We start from the raw sequence: 26,460 nt of genomic DNA, 5'->3' as shown, positions 1-26,460 counted from the left end.
AAATTTTGTTACTAAAGCCTTTCTGGCTTGATATTTATTTTATACGTGACATGTAAGTACTGTCTCTTTTTGTACTGTTAGTCAGTACTTACACTTTTATATAAACATTTTTTTTCTCATAAATCTGCACTTATGTTATAGGCCGCTTTAAATATTTAATTTCTGATGAAGGCACTCATAGAAGTGTTGAAAACTGGTCAAAAAGACTAAAAATTCTGACCGAGGGCTTATTTGCTTCAACTTTAATTCCCTTCGTGTTTTTTTGTGCTGAGGATTCGCGAGTGCTACATTCAGTTCTGTAGTGATTTTTGCAGCTGTCCTCTTTATTTTTCGTCCGATCACTCAACATACACTTTCGTCCACGTTGTGACTTCGCGGATGATGCTTTGCAACTTTCCTTGTATGAGCTTTAAATCTTCGATGCGGTGCCTCTTGAACCCCCAAACACTTCGGCTACCTTGGCTACGGAAGCTGACTCCATACGAGCACAAAAAATTGCCCACGTTCGAATATATTTAGCTCCGACGTAATTCACTAAGCTACACAGAACATTGTTCTGACCACGACTGACACTTGCAATGTATAGGCGACATTTCGTAGGTTCCCTTCCTGGTTAAATTCAGTAGCGCAATTTATGTTCAAGCATGAATTTCTCGCAGTATTTCCAGATATTTCTCCCACTGTTGTAGCCATCCCCTTTTATGGTGACGACGCAGTATCTGCGGTATAGTACGCGTCGTGCTCTGTTTGTGACACTGACTGGCTCATGTTTTGGACGAGAAACTTGATGCCACAATAATCCTGCTGGTGACTAAAATAGTAGGCAACGTTACACATTTTTCGGTACACATGAGACAGCATGCGCTATCTACGTTCCAAGACGACGTGCATAAATACGCGTTTCTTCCGCGGCTCATACCTCGGATTCTATTGATGCTATAGAGATAGGATCAACTGTTTTGGATACCCCTTGGACTAGGGACCAGGGACCATTTGTACATCAAACACAAAGATCATCTTAGTGTTATTAACCTACACTACAAGATCAAAGTATGAATATTACACACTTTCTCCTGCTTAGGCAAACAGAACAGATCGGTTGGTTCTATTTGCATTTGATTGGTCTGCGGTGGGCCTTAAGAGGCTTATGGGGCACCATTAGTTAACGAACGGTTCCTTACAAAACCCCAAAAAAGGGTTTTTTTACCATTTTTCATGCCAAGACGGAACCGGGGATTCCAAGACGGCTAAGAACAGCAAATGGCTGGCATTTTTGCGCTATGTTACCAGGACAGCGATTTGAGACAAAAGTGAAACTTTTACGGATGTTGATGAAGTCCCATACTCCTTGACGGAGCGTAGGGGAACGATGCGGTAGACCCGCAGCGCCGTACTAGGCAAGGTTCTTGTGGAGGTGGTTTGCCATTACCTTCCTCAGACCTTAATGAGGATGAATGATGATGATGAAGACGACACAACAACACCCAGTCATCTCGATACAGGTGAAAATCCGAGACCTCGCCGGGAATCGAACCCGGGACCCCGTGCTCGGGAAGCGAAAACGCTACCGCGAGACCACGAGCTACGGACCTTTTATGGCTATTTTATTGTTTCCGAGATACAAAGGTTTAAAGTTACCTTGCTTGTACACATAAAATAATTACCTAAAATCCGGTGTGAGGCGTAAATGTGGTTTATAAAGTGACGTAACACGAATATATATGGTGTAAAGAGTCTCCGTTATCATCTTAAGAGTTCTGGAAACCCCGTGTTGTACTACTGGAGCATATGCACAATTTTTTTCACGTAAAATCCAGCCTGAGGCGTAAAATTAGTTTTGCGTTATTTCAAATTCACATACGTAAACTATAAAAATTTTAGTGGCCCATAAAGTTCTTTTAATATGACATGGCCAGCGGTGGCCAGTAAAACATGGGAACGAGCGAAAAAATGCTCCTACCGGAGCATAAAAAGGGCGAATATGCTCCTGTTTAAAAGATTCTGACTGAGAAGTAGGGAATCAACTGCCTCAGTCTGCCTTCCTCAGGACCTTTTCAAACATTTTGACATAGGAATGTATTCGCGCTTTTTTTATACTGAGAGAGAAAGAGACAGCGGTAGTGGGAAGGAGTCGGAAAAGTTATAAATGTGGAAGCTAGTAGACAGTGGTTGTGGAGTAGAAAGAACGAAGGAGACAACCGCAATGCGAGAGAAAGAGAGGGATACAGTGGCAGCGGAACAGTTGACAGTGACAGAACAGTACTAGGAAAAGAGTGAAGGATACAGTGCCAGTGGAAGAGGAATAAAGGCCAGCCGCAGTGGCCGAGCGGTTCTAGGCGCTTCAGTCCGGAACCGCGCTGCTGCTACAGTCGCAGGTTCGAATCCTGCCTCGGCATGGATGTGTGTGATGTCAGGTTAGTTAGATTTAAGTAGTTCTAAGTTCTAGGAGACCGATGACTTCAGATGTTGAGTCCCATAGAGCTTAGAGCGTTCTGAACCATTTTTTGAGGAATAAAGAGGAGGAGGAAGTGGAAGTGGGTGAGAGCCAGTGATAATGGGAGAGGAGTCTATGACATTAACAACAAGGAAGAGAGAGTGACAGTGAGAAGAGACAGCAGCAGTGGGAATGAATGAATGGGATAGTAGCAGTAACAGAGGACAAGAGGGAGACAATAACGTGAGAGGAGACAGTGGTAGTAGGACAGAACGAAGGAGACTGTGGCTGTGAGACAGGAGCCAGTGACAGAGAGACACAAAGAAATAATGATAAAGAGTTGGCCAGCATGAGTGGATGAGAATGGGCAAGGGGAGTGGATAGATGTGAGTGACTTTAGTGATGTATTAGTGGGTGTGAGCGAGTTACAGGCAGGGGAACTTGTGGAAGTAAGACATGAGTTACATGTTAGTAAGAGCTGTTCTCGTGCCAAAATTTTTAAAGATGCTGAGGAACGTAGAATGAGACGGCCGGTGTCCGACTTTTCAGGTAAAGTCTTTTAAACAGGTGTATATTCGCCCTTTTTTGTGCTCCGATAGAAGCTTTTTTCCACTGGTTAGCTTATCAGTATAATTAGGCTCGTGCTATTGCTTAAATAGCCTATGGACGCTTATGCCTTCAATGATTAAGAGAAAGCAAAAAAAGAAAAAAGTCGAAAGAGCAGTAAACTAAGGTAACGTAAGAAAATAAAGGAACATACAGATTGGCGCAAAACGACTTTCCCTTTCTAAACAATAAACTGTGCAAGATATTATTGTTGCAGCATCACAATTTTTGTCAATGTGTGTACAATAAATTTATAAAGCCACACTACACAACTGTAAAGAGCTTTGTTTACTCACTACATCGGAGGAATTTCGACGCTGACTCCGTGTAACTATACATCAGTGTTTCTTCTATAGTAAATTAAGGGAACTGTCATTGGTGCATCTCCTTCCTTGGATATTTGCGCGTGCTTCGTGATCTCTCTGAAAAAAAAGTAGTAGGTTTATTACCCTGAGTAGATATTTTAGATGCACTAAATGTAAATTAGTATTGTGGTATGCTGTACATTAGTTGATACGAACTTCGTGTAACGTAAGGACAGCATTCTAATTCTTCATTGTCAACAGTAAGGTTCTAATGCGGCCCTATGACACTATATACAGGGTGTTACAAAAAGGTACGGCCAAACTTTCAGGAAACATTCCTCACACACAAAGAAAGAAAATATGCTACGTGGACATGTGTCCGGAAACGCTCACTTTCCATGTTAGAGCTCATTTTATTACTTCTCTTCAAATCACATTAATCATGGAATGGAAACACGCAGCAACAGAACGTACCAGCGTGACTTCAAACACTTTGTTACAGGAAATGTTCAAAATGTCCTCCGTTAGCGAGGATACATGCATCCACCCTCCGTCACATGGAATTCCTGATGCGCTGATGCAGCCCTGGAGAATGGCGTTTTGTATCACAGCCGTCCACAATACGAGCACGAAGAGTCTCTACATTTGGTACCGGGGTTGCGTAGACAAGAGCTTTCAAATGCCCCAATAAATGAAAGTCAAGAGGGTTGAGGTCAGGAGAGCGTGGAGGCCATGGAATTGGCCCACCTCTAGCAATCAATCGGTCACCGAATCTGTTGTTGAGAAGCGTACGAACACTTCCACTGAAATGTGCAGGAGCTCCATCGTGCATGAACCACATGTTGTGTCGTACTTGTAACGGCACATGTTCTAGCAGCACAGGTGGAGTATCCCGTATGAAATCATGATAACGTGCTCCATTGAGCGTAGGTGGAAGAACATGGGGCCCAATCGAGACATCACCAACAATGCCTGCCCAAACGTTCACAGAAAATCTGTGTTGATGACGTGATTGCACAATTGCGTGCGGATTCTCGTCAGCCCACACATGTTGATTGTGAAAATTTACAATTTGATCACGTTGGAATGAAGCCTCATCCGTAAAGAGAAAATTTGCACTGACATGAGGATTGACACATTGTTGGATGAACCATTCGCAGAAGTGTACCCGTGGAGGCCAATCAGCTGCTGATAGTGCAACCACACGCTGTACATGGTACGGAAACAATTGGTTCTCCCTTAGCACTCTCCATACAGTGACGTGGTCAACGTTACCTTGTACAGCAGCAACTTCTCTGACGCTGACATTAGGGTTATCGTCAACTGCACGAAGAATTGCCTCGTCTATTGCAGGTGCCCTCGTCGTTCTAGGTCTTCCCCAGTCGCGAATCATAGGGTGGAATGTTCCGTGCTCCCTAAGACGCCGATCAATTGCTTCAAACGTCTTCCTGTCGGGAAACCTTCGTTCTGGAAATCTGTCTCGATACAAACGTACCGCGTCACGGCTATTGCCCCGTGCTAATCCATACGTCAAATGGGCATCTGCCAACTCCGCATTTGTAAACATTGCACTGACTGCAAAACCACGTTCGTGATGAACACTAACCTGTTGATGCTACGTACTGATGTGCTCGATGCTAGTACTGTAGAGCAATGAGTCGCATGTCAACACAAGCACCGAAGTCAACATTACCTTCCTTCAATTGGGCCAACTGGCGGTGAATCGAGGAAGTATAGTACATACTGACGAAACTAAATTGAGCTGTAACATGGAAATTAAGCGTTTCCGGACACATGTCCACATAACATCTTTTCTTTATTTGTGTGTGAGGAATATTTCCTGAAAGTTTGGCCGCACCTTTTTGTAACACCCTATGTAACCTTCATACTTTTTACTTTCTTTCTTTTTATTGCGTACCTAAAGATAATTATATTCCGCCCGAACAGGCTATGAAGGCAGAATTTTAACAACTCTCCGCTGTGTAGTCCTCAGCCCACAGGCGCCACCGAATGAGGATGTGGAGGGGAATGTAGTAAGCGCACCGCTCTCTCGGCAGTATGTTACTTCCCGAGACCGGAGCCGTTACTTCTCAATCAAGTAGCTCCTCAGTTTGCCTCACAAGGGCTGAGTGCACCCCGCTTGCCAACAGCGCTCGGTAACCCGGATGGTCACCCATCCAAGTGCTAGCCGAGTCCGACAGCGCTTAACTTCGGTGATGTGACGGGAACCGGTGTTTGCCACTGGCGGCAAGGCCGTTGGCATTGCGTATCTAGCATGTGGAATAAGATGATGGAAGATTGAACGTAAGCTGTGGGAAATACTGTGAAGTCTGAATAGGGATATAGCTAAACTGCGAAGTGAAACTGAAATAAAAACAGCTTCGCGCAGGAAATTCTTACTAGTTCTCAGTGGGCCTGTTTCATCTAATATTGACATGTCGTCCACCCTGAAGCTAAATTTTTTAAACGAAGCAACACTGACGTAACAATTCTTGTGCAGTCACAAGCCTGTCGAATTTACAAGGCCCCCTTCAGTTTACCGTCTTGCCGCGCGGAGTGGCTGCTCGGTTAGAGGCGTAATGTAACGGATTGCGCGGCCCCTCCCGCCGGAGGCTCGGGTCCTCCCTCGGCCATAGGTATGTGTGTTGTTCTTTGCATAAGTTAGTTTAAGTAGTGTGTGAGTCTAGGGCCCGATGACCTCAGCAGTTTGGTCCCTTAGGAATTCACACACATTTGAACATTTTTTACCGTCTCCGTAATTTTAAAGACGGTAAAATACTTCCTTTTTGGCTAACTTCACAGGTGGACACAAGGTACTACAAACAATAAATGATGGGAATCCCTGGAGCGAAGGTGACGTTCTTTTCGAGGAAAACTATTGAGAAAATTTAGAGAACCGGTTTTTGAAGCTGACTGCTGAACGATTCTACTGCCGCCAACGTACATTGCGCGTTAAGACCACGAACATAAGATTCCAGAAATTAGGGCTCATACGGAGGCCTATAGGCAGTTGGTTTTCTCTCGCTCTATTTGCGAGCGGAACAGGAAAGGAAAAGACTGGTAGTGGTACGGGATACGCTTCGCCACGCACTATACAATGGCTTGGGGAGTACCGATGTAGATGTAATACTAAGCAACTACACTCCTGGAAATGGAAAAAAAGAACACATTGACACCGGTGTGTCAGACCCACCATACTTGCTCCGGACACCGCGAGAGGGCTCTACAAGCAATGATCACACGCACGGCACAGCGGACACACCAGGAACCGCGGTGTAGGCCGTCGAATGGCACTAGCTCCGCAGCATTTGTGCACCGCCGCCGTCAGTGTCAGCCAGTTTGCCGTGGCATACGGAGCTCCATCGCAGTCTTTAACACTGGTAGCATGCCGCGTCAGCGTGGACGTGAACCGTATGTGCAGTTGACGGACTTTGAGCGAGGGCGTATAGTGGGCATGCGGGAGGCCGGGTGGACGTACCGCCGAATTGCTCAACACGTGGGGCGTGAGGTCTCCACAGTACATCGATGTTATCGCCAGTGGTCGGCGGAAGGTGCACGTGCCCGTCGACCTGGGACCGGACCGCAGCGACGCACGGATGCACGCTAAGACCGTAGGATCCTACGCAGTGCCGTAGGGGACCGCACCACCACTTCCCAGCAAATTAGGGACACTGTTGCTCCTGGGGTATCGGCGAGGACCATTCGCAACCGTCTCCATGAAGCTGGGCTACGGTCCCGCACACCGTTAGGCCGTCTTCCGCTCACGCCCCAACATCGTGCAGCCCGCCTCCAGTGGTGTCGCGACAGGCGTGAATGGAGGGACGAATGGAGACGTGTCGTCTTCAGCGATGAGAGTCGCTTCTGCCTTGGTGCCAATGATGGTCGTATGCGTGTTTGGCGCCGTGCAGGTGAGCGCCACAATCAGGACTGCATACGACCTAGGCACACAGGGCCAACACCCGGCATCATGGTGTGGGGAGCGATCTCCTACACTGGCCGTACACCACTGGTGATCGTCGAGGGGACACTGAATAGTGCACGGTACATCTAAACCGTCATCGAACCCATCGTTCTACCATTCCTAGACCGGCAAGGGAACTTGCTGTTCCAACAGGACAATGCACGTCCGCATGAATCCCGTGCCACCCAACGTGCTCTAGAAGGTGTAAGTCAACTACCCTGGCCAGCAAGATTTCCGGATCTGTCCCCCATTGAGCATGTTTGGGACTGGATGAAGCGTCGTCTCACGCGGTCTGCACGTCCAGCACGAACGCTGGTCCAACTGAGGCGCCAGGTGGAAATGGCATGGCAAGCCGTTCCACAGGACTACATCCAGCATCTCTACGATCGTCTCCATGGGAGAATAGCAGCCTGCATTGCTGCGAAAGGTGGATATACACTGTACTAGTGCCGACATTGTGCATGCTCTGTTGCCTGTGTCTATGTGCCTGTGGTTCTGTCAGTGTGATCATGTGATGTATCTGACCCCAGGAATGTGTCAATAAAGTTTCCCCTTCCTGGGACAATGAATTCACGGTGTTCTTATTTCAATTTCCAGGAGTGTATTTCTCATAGTGTATTAGGATGTGCTGTAAGCTATAGCAATAAAAAAGCACTTTCACAGTTACAATATCCTATATTAATACAGTCTAAATCGCCAGATTTCTGTATAATGAAAAATTAAAGGCTACAAGAAAATAAATGAAATAGAACGAACTGACACTTGGAGCTCCAAAAGCTCAGCGTTTATCACAGGATGCAATAACGTGACCAAGTTCAGAGTGTCGTGCACGATACAGCCCTCGGCAGCGCTGATGTCCGGAGGAAATATGTCCAAGTCTTATCACGTGTAGACGAGTACTGCATCTTGAGGACGCCAAGGGTAATGCTGATTGGCTAACGTTCACAAAGTCGTAGTGCAACTCGGTGTAACCATGCAATTCTATAGCGTTTGGTTTCTCGATTGGATTTAGTCGTATTTGATTGTGTTTGTATTATAAGTTTGTGTTATTTCGTATGTCGTTTCAAGGCAATGGTGCGTTGAAGACAAACACGTCATTTTTGGTACGATTTTTTATAAATAAGTTTCAGCTAACAACACATCAGTGGTAAAAGTAGTTAGGAAATCGTAAGATGAGGAATAATGACTGTAGTTACATGAGTTCACCGTAGCATGAAAAGTAGAGGCGCGGAGCTATGGAGTTGATGGCAGTAGGTTGACGTCCTATTACCAGCTAATTTTATTTTCGTCTTCGCATTCGTAATGGATTTTAGGGCTTTCGTATTAACGTAATAGAATTCTGTTCTGCAATATTCGATAATATTTACATATAAGAGCGCGCTGCCTCAAGAATGGGTTTGTTCGATTTTGTAACTTCAGTCTGATTAGTAGACGAAAGATGAAATTGCTGCGAGTTGTCACAAACATTTGGGTGTATTCCGAATATTTCTCAATTTCCTACGGTGTGGTTTGGCACGAACCTAAGAGCACATCTTAAATGTCAATAGTGCTCCTGGCAGGCCGAGCCCCAGGCGACATTGTTACGGACTTTATTATGCTTTTCTTATGACGTCATGGATATTGGCCAGTCAGCAACTAATTCTCTGGCAGTTGCACGATGCAGGTGTAATAGAGCACTGCTGACACAAAGTCCCGCGGACTTACATGCGCTATGATACTACATATAATTAAAGTACACATAATAAAAGAACATGCAGGATAAAACAGTACAGGCGATACATAAAGATCTCTCCCCACGGTTAATGGTTAAATATGAAACTAAACATCGTTAAGTTACTTACTAAGTCTCTCATAATATAAGAATAGAGGGCATACACAAATTTTTCCCAATGTGGTTAACAGTAAAATGTGAGCTGAAAATTATTTAGTTACTTGCACTTTCATTACATACATAAGACAAGATACCAGAGTAGGCAGAAAAGCGTAGAAAGGAGGTACAAGCAAGCAGTAGTACGAGTTATTTAGTAAACCTGGTCTATTTTTGAAGAGTTTCAAATTCTTTACGAGTGGAAAAAGGTATCTCTTTTAGCCAGTTTTGGATCTTATCTTTAAAGATATTTAAAGAGGCAGCATGTGCCTGCACGGGTAAAGTGTTGAAAAGCTTTATTCCTACGCATTCGTAACTGCTTTGTCGTCTTTTTTTTAATCTAGTTGTAAGTATGTCTGTCTTTAAAGGTTGACGAGTATAGTCGTTAGGAATGTGCAGCTTAAGATTACAGCTGTCAAGGTTTTCTTTTATGTTAGGAGGGAGCTGTATATAAAAAGAGATGGAACTATCATTGCCTGTAATTCTTTGGAATTAGCCTAAGTGTTATATTAGTTTTGGTAATCCCAGAGATGCTCCTGATGACTTTCGTCTGCCAAATAAAAAAATTTCATGGCCCCTAGAGAATCACCCGTTAGAAGAATGCCATAGTTTAAACAACAATGAAAGAAGGCATAATAGAAGTTAATCAGAAGTTTTTCAAAAACAGATGTGTGTAATTTTTTGAGTAGATGGGTAACTCGTGAAATTTTTCGAGCTATGTAGTCTATTTGACTCTCCCAAGTTAACTTTGTATCAAGGTGTACGCCAAGCAGGTTGGTAGAAGTGGACTCAGCCCCATGATAGGATGAACTGAAAAAAATATTTACAGTCTTTTCATAGTTAATAGCTAACTCACTGACTTCAAACAACATAATGGATAATCTTGCCAGGTAAAATAAATGCATAAATAAATAAATAAATAAATAAAATGTTTACTTTGCCCCTTCAGTTTATTTAAGTCCTTCCCAGAATTGATAAAGTTGTATCAACTGCATAAAGCTCAGATTTGCAGGCAAGTTACTGGGCAGGTCATTTATACATATTATAAACAGTAGTAGCCCGAACACTCATCCTTGGGAATCACGTCCAGTAACATTCAGAAACTAAGAATTTTGACCATGGTAGCTTACAGTTTATTTCCTGTTACAGAGATAGGATGTAATGAGGGAGAGTCCAGGTCCCTAATGACGTGACACCATCTGTGGTTTACAAAACCAAATGCCTTGCTCAAGTCCACTAGTGTGACTTCAGCAGATAATTTGGATTCAGAAAAGGATTTCACACCAGAAACATTTTCAAAGGCTGTAACTATTGATAGGGCGACGGCCTAGCCGCAGTGGATACACCGGTTCCCGTGAGATCACCGAAGCGCTTTTGGGCGTGGCTGGCACTTGGATGGGTGACCATCCAGTTGCCTTGCGCTGCTGCCATTTTTCGGGGTGCACTCAGCTACTCGACCGAATAGTAGCGGCTTCGGTAAAGAATACCATCATAACGACCGGGAGAGCAGTGTGCTGACCCCACGCCCCTCCTATTCGCATCCTCCCCTAAGGATGCCACGGCGGTCGGGTGGTCCCGGTAGGCCACTTGTGGCCTGAAGACGGAGTGTTTTTTTTTTTTTTTTTTTTTTGTAACTATTGATAATTTGGGCCTAAAACTATATTGAGACGTAGTCAGTATATGTTTTTTGTCAAATGCTTGTAAACTTGCTTACAATATTCAACTTTTTCTTGAGAACATAGATACCACAGAAATTGGACGATAATTATTAGTGCAGGATTGTCACTCTTTTTGTGTAAAGGAACGACTACAATCTTTTTCAGATATTCTTGAAAAATACCACTGACAAACATTCAGTTTTAAGTGTGCAGTGAGGTAATGACATTAAATCTTTTTTATTTTAATCACAAAATTTGAGAAACCATAAATATCTTCTGATCTGGAGCCTCTTAATTATGCTACTGATTTAACTACATCACATTCCAAAGATATAAGAGGATGTAGCTTTTTTCACTTTAGCTTTGAATGGCTCTCTCTACCATCGTCGTAAGGAGTAAAACACATCTGACTGCCAGTGCTGGCACGATATTCCGATTATATGGGCACAATTGCAGCATCTAGAACCAGTCAGAGAGGCCGGAGTGAAGTGTACGTCACGAAAGTAGGCCTGAACTCACTCGCTCGCTCAGCTCAGCAGACAAAATCCGTTTCTAAATCTGTTAACTCGCAGCTGGGCGTGTACGTACTAACGAGAATTGCATCTTCTACTGGAATCTGCTATTATGAAGTCTTACTGATTAACAGTCCTACAACAAAATTTAATTTAAGATTAATAAACGATATAAATGGTATAACGGCTTGTTTACAGCATTTAGTCTTTTCTGCATAACAGTCCTCACTTCATACAAGAAGTGGTGCCTTATGCACCTGATAATCATTTTGGGATGATTTTAATTTTATTGTACACCAGTACAGCCGTACAGCTCGCGCTATTCGTCCACGAGACTCAGAGGGCCATAGACACGGGTTCACAGGTAGATGCCGTGTTTCTTGACTTCCGCAAGGCTTTCGATACAGTTCCCCACAGTCGTTTAATGAACAAAGTAAGACCATATGGACTATCAGACCAATTGTGTGATTGGATTGAAGAGTTCCTACATAACAGAACGCAGCATGTCATTCTCAATGGAGAGAAGTCTTCCGAAGTAAGAGTGATTTCAGGTGTGCCGCAGGGGAGTGTCGTAGGACCGTTGCTACTCACAGTATACATAAATGACCTTGTGGATGACATCGGAAGTTCACTGAGGCTTTTTGCGGATGATGCTGTGGTATATCGAGTGGTTGTACTGAAATGCAGGAGGATCTGCAGCGAATTGACGCATGGTGCAGGGAATGGCAATTGAATCTCAATCTAGACAAGTGTAATGTGCTGCAAATACATAGAAAGAAAGATCCCTTATCATTTAGCTACAATATGGGAGGTCACAACTGGAAGCAGTTAATTCCATAAATTATCTGGGAGTACGCATTAGGAGTGATTGAAAATGGAATGATCATATAAAGTTGATCGTCGGTAAAGCAGATGCCAGACTGAGATTCATTGGAAGAATCCTAAGGAAATGCAATCCGAAAACAAAGGAAGTAGGTTACAGTACGCTTGTTCGCCCACTGCTTGAATACTGCTCAGCAGTGTGGGATCCGTACCAGATAGGGTTGATAGAAGAGATAGAGAAGATCCAACGGAGAGCAGCCTTCGTTACAGGATCATTTAGTAATCGCGAAAGCGTTACGGAGATGATAGATAAACTCCAGTGTAAGACTCTGCAGGAGAGACGCTCAGTAGCTCGGTACGGGCTATTGTTGAAGTTTCGAGAACAAATCTTCGCCGAAGAGTCAAGCAGTATATTGCTCTCTCCTACGTATGTCTCGCGAAGAGACCATGAGGATAAAATCAGAGAGATTAGAGTTAGATAAGTAGGCCTTTGGACTTCCAATCATTGTAGGACTAATAACACTAAGACTCCATGATTGAGGACTCCAGTAGAAGATGCAATTCTCGTTTCAACGTACACGCCTAGTTACGAGTTAACAGGTGTAGCAATGTAGTTTGTCTGCTGAGTTGAGCGGGCGAGCGAACGAGCGCAGGCCTACTTTCGTGACGTACGCGCCACGGCCTTCCTTTCTCGTAGGCCTCGGCCGCAGGACCAGTGACGTCACGTGGCGCGAGGGGCCGGCGCCACGTTTGAAACTGCCGCTGTTGCTTTGCTACAAGTGTAAGCTATCCGTCTTTGCTTTTGCTCGATACCCAGAGTTCGTCTCTCCCTAGTTCTGCTAAAATTGTTGCTGTTTATTCTATTGTCGGCCACTTCCTTTACAACGGAACTCCAATACGATAACGCATGAGCCGAGACTCTCGTCTTTACAAATTGCATTTATGTCCTCTTTCCGGGTAATGCTTAGCTGTGGCTGACTTCACAACCTTCCTTGGTTTATTATGGCGTTTGTGCTCACTACAACGCTCCACAACTGTGCGAATTGTTTGATCTAAGCCAGGCTCGTCCAAACTGTGCCCCCGGGGCGTCAGCGCCCGCGATCGCCCGCAGCCAGCGCCCCGGGCGAATTAGCATGTTGGCGCAGTGGCCGCGCCTCGCCATGGCCCTGTACGCGCCAGCAGCGGTCAAAAGCGACACAAAGCCGTTAGGCAACAAACATAAGGCTACAGTGGATCGAGATGGATGGTCAACAGCAGCAGACAAAAAGAAAGAGGAGCGGCGCGTCCGCACTATTAAAACCCCAGTGAGAAATTAATTTCCTTTGTACTGCTGTCGAAAATCATGCCAAATGTTTAGTATGACATCGGAACCTCATGTATTTAGAAAAAGTACTCGATTGAACGGCACTTTAATACCTGTCACAAATATCAGTTCGAAAATTTGTCGCAAGATGAAAGCCAATCAACGCTTGAAGAGCTGAAAGAAAATTTCAAGCAGCATTGCAATGAAGTAAGTGTTTCCTATCGTATGACTCTTTGTAATTTATAAAGATGATAAATAAAGCTATATTTTGCCAGTTATCGGATATCAGATTGTCAGCAACAAGGAACATTTCTTTTCGGTTAGTTCTTATACCTGGGTTGCATTAAATCGCGTCGCACAGACATAAGAAAAAGTTTCACGTGCGTTATTTTTGCCACTTTCTGAAAAGCCGTCTCAAACGCTCTCTCGGGCAGCAAAGTGTCATTAAGAGTCATTCTTTGTTTTTGTATATTTGTGTTTTTATGGATTGGAAAACATATATTGTAGTTTGATCTATGTTTTAAATGAATTAAAACGCAGATATTCCAATAGATAAAAATTTATTTTGCGACCACATTTCGCTGTCCTGGATAACGTCTAAGGCCGCTTTTCGGGGGAACTGGGTGAAAACACACCAAAAACCAAACTTTTTTTGTTAGTTTTTTTATTTGAGTTTCAATGAATGAAACAGCTGTTAAAATGATAAAAGTGTTTAGAAAACAGGATTGTAGAAAATTAATTGTATTTTCTCTTTTTGCCGTGGTAGGAGCAGGACACAGGTGGGAAAAGTTTGCGCTTCAGTTACAATTGCTCGCTGAGAATTGCGAAAGCAGGGAAACCCTTTGCGGCTGGGAATCACATCAAGGATTGCCTGGTCGACTCGGCTTGTATTTGTCCAGGAGACCTCACGGAAAAATTTCAAAAAAATAGCTCTTTCGCCTCAAATTGTTGCTCGCCGAGTCGAAGATACGGCCTCAGATTGGAAAAGCAATTAATGGAGAGAGCGGCAAACTTCATTTCACTTTCTATCGCTCTTGATGAGTCCGCGGACGTTGCGGGCATATCTCAGCTCGTCATATTCATTCGAGGTGTTGACGACAATCTGCGTGTCACCGAAGAATTTATCAACCTTATACCATTAAAAGACACAACCATGGGTTTGGATATTTTTCTAGCCGTGGAAAACATGTTAGAGTCAATGGGTTTAAAATGGGAACGTCTGACCAGTCTAACAACGGATGGAGCCCTTGCGCTACGAGGGATACGCACTGGATTTCTGAGTTTTGTCACGTCAAAAATGGCTGAAGTCGGCTGTTCCTTATTCGCGGCAGTCCATTGTCTGATAATCCACCAAGAGGCACTTTGTACGAAGATCTTCAACATAAAAAATATTATGGACACAGTTCTTCGAACGGTTAATTATCTTCGATCGCATGGACACACACATCGTCAATTTAAAGAATTTCTGGCTGATATCGAAGCAGGATACCCCGACATCCCCTACCACGCCGAAGTAAGATGGCTGAGCAGAGGAAAAGTGCTTCATCGGTTTTTCACCTTGAGGGGCGAAATAAATACCTTTTTGGAAATGAAAGGATGTCCAGGAGAATTACTTTGTGATCGTATGTGGGTGGTGAATTTGGCTTTTTTGAGTGATCTTAGTGCTCATTTAAATACTTCGAACTATTCACTCCAAGGCGAAAATCTCACTGTTGTTGATTTAGTTCAGACGATTCAAGCATTTCAAAAAAATCTTCAAAAGTGGTTCAAATGGCTCTGACCACTATGGGACTCAACATCTGAGGTCATCAGTCCCCTAGAACTTAGAACTACTTAAACCTAACTAACCTAAGGACATCACACACATCCATGCCCGAGGCAGTATTCGAACCTGCGACCGTAGCAGTCACGCGGTTCCGGACTGAAGTGCCTAGAACCGCACGGCCACCGCCGCCGGCAAAAATAAAAAAAATAATTCATTTTGTGGGAAAAACAGTTGCGCGAGAAGAATTGTGCTCACTTTCCTGCACTAGACAGCGTTAACGAAGATGTGGATTTTTCGGATTATGTTCAAATCATTTTCGAATTACAAGAACAGTTTGAAAACAGAGTTTTGGAGATAAGTGAGCTTCAACTGGCCTTAGATATATTTGTTCGCCAGTTTTCCCTTCGGGCAGAGGACGTCTCACAAGTGCTTCAAGTAGAGCTGATTGACCTGCAGAGCGATATCCGCATGAAGGACCGCTTTCTTATGTGTAAAACTCTGCATGACTTTTACAGCTGTCTTCCACGAGAGAAATATCCTCTTTTGCACAAGCACTCGGCCAAAGTTCTCTCGATATTTGTGAGCACTTTTTCTTTCTGTTAAAGCTTGCTAAAACTAAGAACCGTTCGTTACTTGGCGATAAAAGTTTGACTAATTCTTTGAGGTTAGCAGTCTCGCGGAATATTGAATATTGCACCAAACCTAGAGAAAATCGTTTCCTCGAAAAAGAAAAACATATAAAATGTTAATTGTCTTCTACAACAATTTTGACTGTAGGAATTGAAGAGCTTTATAACGTTAATTCTGTTTTCAAACTTGGTCAGTTAAAATTATTACGTACAAAACTGCAAACTAAGCATCCGATTTCTAAACCCTGAAAAGGGATGCAAAAAGCTGTAGCACGAAGAACAACAAAAAACGTTTACTTACAACTACTAACAGCAGGAATGAGACTCTATATGCCTTACATGAAATTATTTCTAAAATAGAGTATGACTCTAGTTCATTTAAGAAACTGATATATTTTTCAGAAGACGCCTATTGTACATATGACGAGTGTGCATGTGCAGTATTAATAGAATCAACCTGTATGTCAGAATACTACTATGTTGTTTTTCGATTCGTGTTTTGGATATTATTTTCCAAGGCTTTGCGTAGTAATTCTGCCACACGAACACTGGTTGTTATTTAAACAGTAAATGGTTTGCTTGTTTTACCGCTCGTGGACCACTTTTGCAGAGCTGCGCTGCCTCTGTTACCTTGTTTACGTTGGATCGGACCGCAGAACAGTCCAGCGCAGAGCAGTGCTGTGCTATCTCACTCGTTCTGCAGCTGTCTCTCTCGCTCCTATGGCGACACTAGCGACACACGGTCGCGGACGGGGCGCTGGATTACACTGCCTTGCGCCCGCGGGGCGCGGGCGCGCCCACCGGGGGAAATTCTTGGGATGAGCCTTATCTAAGTAGATTCTGATCCATTCGCAAGGGACATCGGGCACTCGAAGAGCTATGTCGTCTTTCACAGCGCGCAACACTTCTCATATCTTGGGGGCGTGCTGGAACAGTTGTCTCAGTCCATATCTCTGCAGCACATTTCGTAACTTGCTGCTCGTTGCTCTACGGTATGTCAGGAATGCAGCCGGCTTGGCCTCTTCTGCCGGCACCTGAAAGAATGTGCAATGTCTCTCTTGCTGTAGTCGTCTTCTCTGAACACGCATCTCAAATGCTGCAATTCAGACTGAAAGTGAGCGTCATTGGAAATAATGTTTACTCAGTGTACTAACAAGATCAGGACCGCTTTCTTGTATACAGGATGGTGAAAACTACTGGCGTTCACGTACCGATCGGTGTGCGTTGGTTTCCCGTGCACTGAATGACCAAGCCGGCCACCTGTCTTGCTCTCAGCTAAAGCATCCAAGAATGGTCTTGACATTCTTCTGCATCCCATAGTAAATTTAATGTTGGAGTGTATACCGTTCATGTGATCTTCTGCAGTGCATTTTCATCATCTACACCGTTCCTGTGATCTTCTCAAAAAATGGCTCTGAGCACTATGGGACTCAACTGCTGTGGTCATAAGTCCCCTAGAACTTAGAACTACTTAAACCTAACTAACCTAAGGACAGCACACAACACCCAGCCATCACGAGGCAGAGAAAATCCCTGACCCCGCCGGGAATCGAACCCGGGAACCCGGGCGTGGGAAGCGAGAACGCTACCGCACGACCACGAGATGCGGGCTGTGATCTTCTGTAGTGCATCTTCACCGTGAGGCCATATCAGGGAGGTGTCATCAATGTATCATAGGAAGCAAGAGACTGCTCCTCAAAGTGTTTGGTGAAGAAATTCTTGTCTGCCGGAGACAGTGGCGCTGTGCAATCCGTCATCTCGTACCTTCCGTCGCGGTGCGAGAAGTATGTTGTCGTTAGCATATGACAGAACAACTTCACGATCCCAGCATCCGAGGAAGTACGATATGTTATGTTTTATCAAGATCCGTATACTATGTTCGGGTGGTCGAGCAGTTTACTACATAGTGTGCTTGTGCACTGACGTCGGACGAAAATGGTGGAACTCTTGCGCACCCTCAGTGGAAATGACACGCAGAAATGTTTTTTGTCAGTGGAAAGAACAGATTCTGACGTATGTAAGGTAAAGGAATCAATAACCGAACATAAGCTTCCTGTACCCATCTCATTTATTTTTGTATACTGTATAAAACTGAGACTTTTCGTGGTTTCCCACATAGGTGAAGAGGCCCTAGCGATTGATTCGTTCAGCCGTTGCAAAGAAAGAGTACAGAATTATTCAGTTCATATAAAATTCAGGCAGAAAAGAAAAATTACGAATCCAACGGTCGCAATCACGGGTCGATTGCGAGCATATTTTAAACGAGTTGGAAATCCATCTGCGAGCCGACTGCACACTACACGCCGATGCAACTTCAGTAAGAGTTGCCACAGTCGCACCTAGGCCTATCTTTCATTTAACACTTTCCTCTTGAATTGCCGACTCAGTGGAAAACCACTTATAAGTTACCCAAGCTGCTGTAAGTCCTCTTACAATTGATTATCTGGCGAACAGCAAAATCAAGTTTGCAATAAACTGATCGATCAAAGCCACTGGAGACTTCCTTTGTTCTATAAGGATCATTCCTGTATGAGTTACGGTATTTACAGTATATTCTCGAAACTGCAGACAGTTGTGCAAAGTCACAAACTTAGATACAATACCGTTTACAAATAGTAACTGCTGTTTAAATGCGATAGACGTAGTTTGCATAACGGTTTTCATATGACAAAAGAGACACTAACCTCGTTACTTATATGACTGCTCATCGTACGAACAGCAAAGAACGCCTCTGACGTATCTGACAAATGTTATTCTTCTTCATCCTCTTTCTCATTGTTTTCTATTTTTCGGTGTGTGCGCATAGTGGGCATCTGCTCTTTCTTGATTTAAATTCTTTATCTTCATGGCCAGGAACCTCTTCTGTCATCAGAATGGCTTCTTAACATCAGATAGGAAGTTGTGCACAGTACGCTTCTGTTATATTTACTGAGGGAAATGGAAATTCGATTGCTATGATGAAGTAAATGATGATCTACTTCGCATGTTTCTGTGTACCACTTGTTAGAGAAGATGAAATCCCAGCCCACAATTTGCGTAAACGACTGTGAGAAATTCCCCAAAATCAACACAAGACTGGCGGATGGATCAGTCTATCCAACACATGGATTCGCTAAGGGAGTCGCTAACTTTAATGTTTTATGAATTCGACTTGCTGCATCAGCAACCATAAAAATGTTGGGTATTATTGAAAAGAGACTGACGGAAAGATAAATAGATAGCGAACTGTTTTCACTATACAGTATAATCGAAAACTAATAATAGAATCAAGAGAAGTATTCATGTCATCCGGCCGGTGTGGCCGTGCGGTTCTAGGCGCTTCAGTCTGGAACCGCGTGACCGCTACAGTTCGAATCCTGCCTCGGGCATGGATGTGTGTGATGTCCTTAGGTTAGTTAGGCTTAAGTAGTTCTGAGTTCTAGGGGACTGATGACCACAGATGTTAAGTCCCATAGTGCTCAGAGCCATTTGAACCAAGTATTCATGTTGGAAGATATTGTAGTAGGACTCAGACACTGAACTCTCTGCTTTACTACCGTCCATGTAACTGCCAATTTACAGTGCATGTTATTCCTCTGCTTCAGACTGGTGGTGTGCTGACTATGCCAGTGCCTGCCAGCTACAATGACGTCACAACACTGAAGGAGGTGCGTGACCATGTGGGGCTCGTCTGGTATGACCGGAGCTTCTTCGTGCCACGATCCTGGGAGAGCAGAGACACACGTGTCTGGCTGCGCTTTGGCAGTGTCTGCTACTCTGCTGAAGTGGTCAGTAACCTGATTTGTGAATTTAACCATTTCAAATGCTTTCTCGCCTAGTGCTGCAGACAGAAAGTTTGGCCAAAAGTACCCAATGTTGACTGTTCTTATCTAGGCTACCTGGAGACATTTTGTGGGTCTGTGCTTTGAGAGTGGTGAGCCAACCAGCTTCAACACAGTCCTTGAGTCATTATACCTAAATGTCACTTTCACCTATGACTATTCACTGCTTGTGTTACAAATGCCATGCCCTGCATCCCCAAACAAATTAGTTTACTGACTGAAGGAAGGCAAGTGCTTACCACCACCAGATAACTGTGCATCTTGGAATGATGTGAAATTCAAATTAGACCACCACTTTGTTTTTGCCTATCTGCCTTTGTGAATCACTGATTTGGCTACAGGAATGTAGGCCTACCACTAGTTCAAAATTTTTAGTTAATATTTTTTTTCAGTCTGATTGATGCTGATGTGCCATACAGTTTCAATAAATTAGAAAATTATAAATTGGAAAGTTTATTCCCATACCAGAACTCTATTTCCACCCCTCTGCCCTGGCAATGATCGCACCTAATGTCGAAAGGATGTTATACAGTGCTGTATGATAGAAATGTAAAGTTGCCAGTCATGCAGATTATTTATTATGCTCTCCATGAACGAATTTCTCGTACTGCCATCACTGGTAGCACATCATGTATGGTCATTAGTAAAACAGCCAACAGATGACAAGATATTAGGTATTGAGGTCTCATGCAAGAGTCTAGATGCTCGCAACTTGCTCTGGCAGTACAGTAGAGTAGGTAGCTGTTGTGGCGTAACAAGACAGCTACGCCACACTGAAGTAGCCGAAAGGCACACGTATTTCAAGGAGGCTAGATAGAGGTCTGAAACAGGATACTTATTAATGTTATAAAGAAAAGTATGTAGCTACTAGAACACTTAACTTTTATATCTTCATTGGTTTACAACGTTCTTGGTGATACAAGTGAGACTCTATCTTGAGGTACATGCAATGTTACCAATGGCGCCTTGCTAGGTCGTAGCCATGGACTTAGCTGAAGGCTATTCTAACTGTCTGCTTGGCTAATGAGCAATGCATGCTAACTATCTGCTCGGCTAATGAGCGATGCTTCGTCCGTGTAGTCGCTAGCAATGTCGTCCGTACAACTGGGGCGAGTGCTAGTCCGTATCTCGAGACCTGCCTTGTGGTGGCGCTCGGTCTGCGATCACACAGTGGCGACACGCGGGTCCGACATGTACTAAATGGACCGCGGCCGATTTAAGCTATCACCTAGCAAGTGTGGTGTCTGGCGGTGACACCACATTCCTCCCCCGCAAATCGGCGAACGGTCGTGTTATAAGGCTTCCGCCCGCCGTGGGGAGGACCCCATGTTGACGTATGCGATGAGGTGGGGAGCCTAACAACAGGCGAGGCTGTGCCACCCGCACCCGGCCATTCGGTCCGAGGGGAGCTAGGAAACGCCTGAAAACCTAGTCCAGGGTGCACGTCAACATGCGGTGTATGCGCCCGTAAAGAGACAGGAGCGGCCGAAGGGTCGACCTCCATTGCGTCGGGGTACCCGACGCGCGAAGACGCCATGTGGTCCGGAGCGGGCAAGAGGGCCACGGCGGAGGACGGCTGGTCACGGGAAGCGATCGGCGGCGCGTGACCCAGGGAGGCGCTTGGCGGCTGCAGCGAAGCGTCGAATGCGGGCGGCGCCGACGGGAGAACAGGCGGCGGCGGCGGCGGCTGCGGCGGCGCGTCGCCATGGGGCAAAATGGAAGGCATCGTCGGTAACACCTGGGGATGAGGCGAGCCAGTAGATGGGTCCCCAGGGCGCTGACCGGATGGCACCGTCGCTGAAAGCAGACGGGGAGCGGCAGAACCCGTGCGACGACAGAGGCGCAGCTGATTGAAATGCCGACGCACCTCACCAGAGGCCCCCAAAACCAAATACATCGCGCGGCCGAGGCAGCGAAGAATGCGCCCTGCGAGCCAACGCCGTGAACCTCGATAGTTGCGATAGAATACAACGTCGCCCGGAGCAAAAGCAGGAGTCTGCCGCTGCACAGGAACCTGATGCGGCGGATGCAGCAAAGACATCAAGGTTCGATGAGGACGACCATGGAGCAACTCAGCCGGCGAGCGACCATCTCGGGGCTGAGAGCGATACGACGACAAAAAGAGCAACAACGCGTCCTCCCGAGAATGCGACTCTTTCAACTTTAACATCTGTGACTTGAAAGTCCGGACCAATCGTTCAGCGGCACCGTTTGACTGAGGCGAAAACGGCGCGGATGTCAGATGTTGAATACCATTGGCCTTGCAGAATGACTGAAATTCTGCGGACATGAATTGTGGGCCATTATCGGAAACAATAGTCTGCGGAAGACCTTCAATGCAAAAGATAGCAGACAACGCTTGGATGGTGGCAGTTGACGTCGTGGAAGACATCCGGACAACAAAAGGAAAATTACTGAAGGCATCTACCAGAACCAACCATCGAGCATTCCAGAATGGACCAGCAAAATTGATGTGCAAGCGTTGCCAAGGGGAAGTGGCTTTCGGCCATGCTATGTCGTAGCCATGGACTTAGCTGAAGGCTATTCTAACTGTCTGCTTGGCTAATGAGCAATGCATGCTAACTATCTGCTCGGCTAATGAGCGATGCTTCGTCCGTGTAGTCGCTAGCAATGTCGTCCGTACAACTGGGGCGAGTGCTAGTCCGTATCTCGAGACCTGCCTTGTGGTGGCGCTCGGTCTGCGATCACACAGTGGCGACACGCGGGTCCGACATGTACTAAATGGACCGCGGCCGATTTAAGCTACCACCTAGCAAGTGTGGTGCCTGGCGGTGACACCACAGTAGCAATCTGTCATTCAGTTAACAGTGGAGGGAGAGACAAATGCTTTGGGGCAAGCTGTTCATTAGTAGTTAGTGAAAAAATCTCTCTTCAGAAGACAACTTCTTAAATAAAAGGCATCATCAGCCAGAATTGTAGAGCTCCTTGGACCATTGTGAATGGACTACCGATAACAAACTGCCTGGACAGTGATCATGTGAGGTTACATCACCTTCCAGGAGAATTGCTGCTTGACATTTTCACTGCCAAACATGCACAGCCAGAATTGTACTGTGGGGACATTCACCTAAGTTCCTATGAGAGCTAAAGTTGTTATAACATGCATCTACTTGGCTGAAAATTACTTTTACAGTGTTACTGACCTCTCAGTGATCTCACCATGTAATCTTTTAACAGGCTAATTTTCTATGACACAAGTAAAAATATGTAACAATATTGTTTTCTTGAGTCTGGAGATGGTTAGTTGACGATTTGGATCTATTATAGAGCCCACTGAACTCATTTTACATGCTTGAAGCTCATAAACCATTATATAATAATCTACATGAATACTGTAAGATGTGCATCATTATCTAGTTTAGTTTAATTCAAAACAGTGGATGTCCAGGATGGAATAACAACAATATGAAAATGGTAGACTGCCTCACCACATATAGCAGGTGTTCAGTAGAAAACTGACACAATGAAAAAGACTGCTAGATATAATTCAGCTCTTGGACTAAGACGTTCATAAGAAGTAGACAACAAAACTGACATACATTAACATAAGCACAACTCTCAGAGACACATGGCCACTATCATCTTCAGGCATTAGGGCCTGACTACAACTGGATCTAAGGTGAGCAGTGATCTTTGCCAGTGTGAATAGCAGGGTACAGAGGGGGTGTAGTGCAGACAGAGGGGGGGACAGCAGATTAGGAATAGGCTAAGACTCTAGTGCTGTCCGTGGGAGTGTGCAGTGACATAGGGATTACGGGGTAGTGGCCTGCTTGGTGCAGAACTGGGTGAAAGTGGTTTGTGGGTAAGGGGAGAGGGCCAAAGGCCATACGGCCTAGTCACTCATGGTCACTGCATGAGTAGTTATGTGTAGTCCCTCTCCAAACATGCCAAGGGTCTCATGGAGGTCATCTCAAACCAAAATTACCCTCCCCATCTTGTTCAGAAAAGATCTCTTTTGCCCTGTCTCCACAGCCACCTATTAGCATGCCCTCCATATCAGGCTGCAAAGGAGCACCCCTCTCATTACTCAGTACCAGCCAGGACTGAGCAACTAAATCACATTCTCCATCTTGGTTTTCATTACCCCTCATCATGCCCTAAAATGAGAAATATCTTCGCCACTATCCTCTCCACCCCTCCAACAGTGATATTCCATCATCCATTGAACTTATGCAATATCCTTGTATGGCCCTATTCCACCTCTACTCCCAACCCATTCCCTGATTTCTCAAACCCTGCTATTGAGCTAAATTCAAGACCTGTCCGATACATCCACCCTTTACTCCTAATCCCACCCTGTCAAAACTGTGTCCTACCCCATACCAAACCAAAGGCAGGGCCATCTGAGAAAGCCACCATGTGGTCTACCAACTTAGCTACAACCACTGTGCTGCATTTTATGTGAGCATTATAACAAGCTCTCTGTCCATGTGAGCAGCCACGGAAAACTCTGCCCAAGAGATAGTTGGACCACACAGTTGCTGAACATGACATCCAATACAATGTGCTTCACTTTAGTGAGAGCTTCACAGCCTGTGCCATCTTAATTTTTCCCACCGTCACCAGCTTTACTGAACTACACAGGTGGGAACTCTTCGTGTGACATATCCTTCATTCCTGTAATTCCCCTGAGCTCCGTCTTCGGTAATCCCTGTCTGCCACCTGTTTATTCCCTTTGCTGTCCCTACTCCCGCCCTCCATGTGCCTCCTATCCTGCCAGCGCAACTGCATAGTCTTTTACTTTCCGTTCTCTACTTCTTCACCTCCTCTGTGACCCCACTAAAGTTCACAGTTTGTCTCTGATGCACTCACAGTCAGGTCTTAGCACACAAGGATGACAGCAGCCATATGTGTGAGAACTGTATTTGTGTGAATGTGACTGAGTTTTGATGTCTATCTGATGAAGGACTTCGTCTGATAGCTGCTTAATATCTAGCAGTCTTTTTCATTCAGCTTGTCTGTCACACAGCACCACCTCCATGTGGTGAGTAGCGATCTGTATTTTTCATATTGTTGCTAGCCTACCTCCAGTAACATGAGAAGGACAATTTCAATTGATTCAATTATGAACTGCAGTTTTTTTGTACTGAAGATGGACCTATGGTCTTTTAGCCAGGTCATTACAGTTTTCAGGCTGATTTATTTTATATGTAAAATGGTCTAAAAGGAAACTGACATTAATAACATGTTATTGCAGTCAGAATGATTTATAGTATTGAAAGTTCTTGTGTTATCGCTGGAAAGGGACTTTAAGGATAGAAATTGTTAAGTTTTTACAGTAAACTATGTTTTGAAATATTAAAATGAGCAATTAGTGCAGAAAACTGATTTAGTGTTCAGTGTCACAGTGTGTAGTTATTGTTCCAATCTTCTATTGAAACTGTGAGACACAATAAAGATATGACATTATTTAACTGTCTCGTGCCACTGAGATTCTTAGGGATGGTGTCACTGCTAAAATGTTGTGAATATGTGGAAAGTTCAGTACCAATCTAACTGTTGTCTAAACTTAGTTTAAATATTAATAAATTCTAAATCGTAATGTGTAATTCTTGAATCATAATCTGTTATTTGTGATTATGAATGTCAATTTTCCCTGACTGACTCTTGACATTTGTTTGTATTAAAGTGCACCACAACATGTGCAAAATATATATGGCATTTTACTTAACTTTTTGGCTTCTCCCTCCTGCTTTGTACAACAGAGCTCAGAGCTGAAGATTGTGTGGTGACATTCATAGATTCAGCCTCTTTCCAGATCCTTAGTTATTGTTGCTCTAAAAGATGTTGATTCCTTTCAACACAGTCCCCAAATTGGGATAGTTGTTTTACAATGCAGCTTACATCTGAAACAGGCTCACTGTATCTATGCTACACTGAAAACTGTCAATCTATATTATGTTCCAAATCTGCAAGTGAAAATAGTGTGCTGCTCATTATAAGTTAAACATCAATGGCAGAATCATCAGGGCATAAAAACTTCCTTAGATAATAAAGAATATATTGTTTTGCTTCTCCAAAAATATTAGTTTAAGTAGAATTTATTGACAGCCAATGCAGTGGAATCATTCTGATGCTCAGCTGGACTGATTTGTTGTAAACACAGGTAATGCATCTAGCATGTCGTCACTTAGCCACGTGCCCAAATATTCTTAATTATAAGTGTAGCACTTTTTCTGCATGTTGCTTAGTGTGGCTGCTGCATGGCAATTCATAATACGGCCTTTTTATAAAATGATACATAGCTATTCTTCTACTAGTTAAATGTTATTTATAATGCTTGTTATGAGTGGTATCCCATCCATCTGATGACAAACTGTTAGAATTTTGGTAACAATATGAACAATCATTTAGTGAAATTAACAGTGAGGCACTATTGTGACTGAGTTCAGGGAAAAACTGTAAATAATTGCTGTGTGCTGCTCCAAAGGTTTGCTATAGGTTTGTTCCAAATAAAGGCAGTGCAATTTGTTCACAAAACAACCATTACCAAGACTGCGAGTTCTAAAACCTAACTGTTTGAGATTTTTCTCTACGAGATGACATTTGTCTACATTATGTAAATAATTTAGAAGTAATGAAGACAACTCACCAAATAGTGAAAGTGTTGAGTCATTGACAGCCACAAGATTGCATTCTTTAGAATGAAAACTTTGCTAACTTTCAGATGATTCCTTTGATCACACACAACCACATACACCTGCCTCCCTCCTCCCTACACACACACCTAGACAGCTACATTGTACAAGCTGAAGA

At 44.2% G+C, this 26,460-nt stretch overlaps 1 protein-coding gene and 1 pseudogene across 3 annotated transcripts in view; one reads left to right on the top strand and one right to left on the bottom strand.

The window, feature by feature from the left end:
• LOC124547136 (beta-glucuronidase-like) overlaps nt 1-26,460 on the top strand; it is a 216,956-nt gene that overhangs the window by 129,215 nt on the left and 61,281 nt on the right. For all 3 annotated transcript variants that reach the window (XM_047125089.1, XM_047125088.1, XM_047125087.1), the window contains exon 3: nt 19,447-19,629. In XM_047125089.1, coding sequence (XP_046981045.1) covers nt 19,447-19,629 — 183 coding nt within the window. The remainder of the gene's footprint in view (nt 1-19,446; nt 19,630-26,460) is intronic.
• LOC124556496 lies at nt 5,487-5,606 on the bottom strand (annotated as a pseudogene).

This window comes from Schistocerca americana, chromosome 1, assembly GCF_021461395.2.
Source record: "Schistocerca americana isolate TAMUIC-IGC-003095 chromosome 1, iqSchAmer2.1, whole genome shotgun sequence".
NCBI lineage: Eukaryota > Metazoa > Arthropoda > Insecta > Orthoptera > Acrididae > Schistocerca > Schistocerca americana.
Note: the sequence above shows the minus strand (reverse complement) of the source record. Positions and strands in the feature narration are given on the sequence as shown.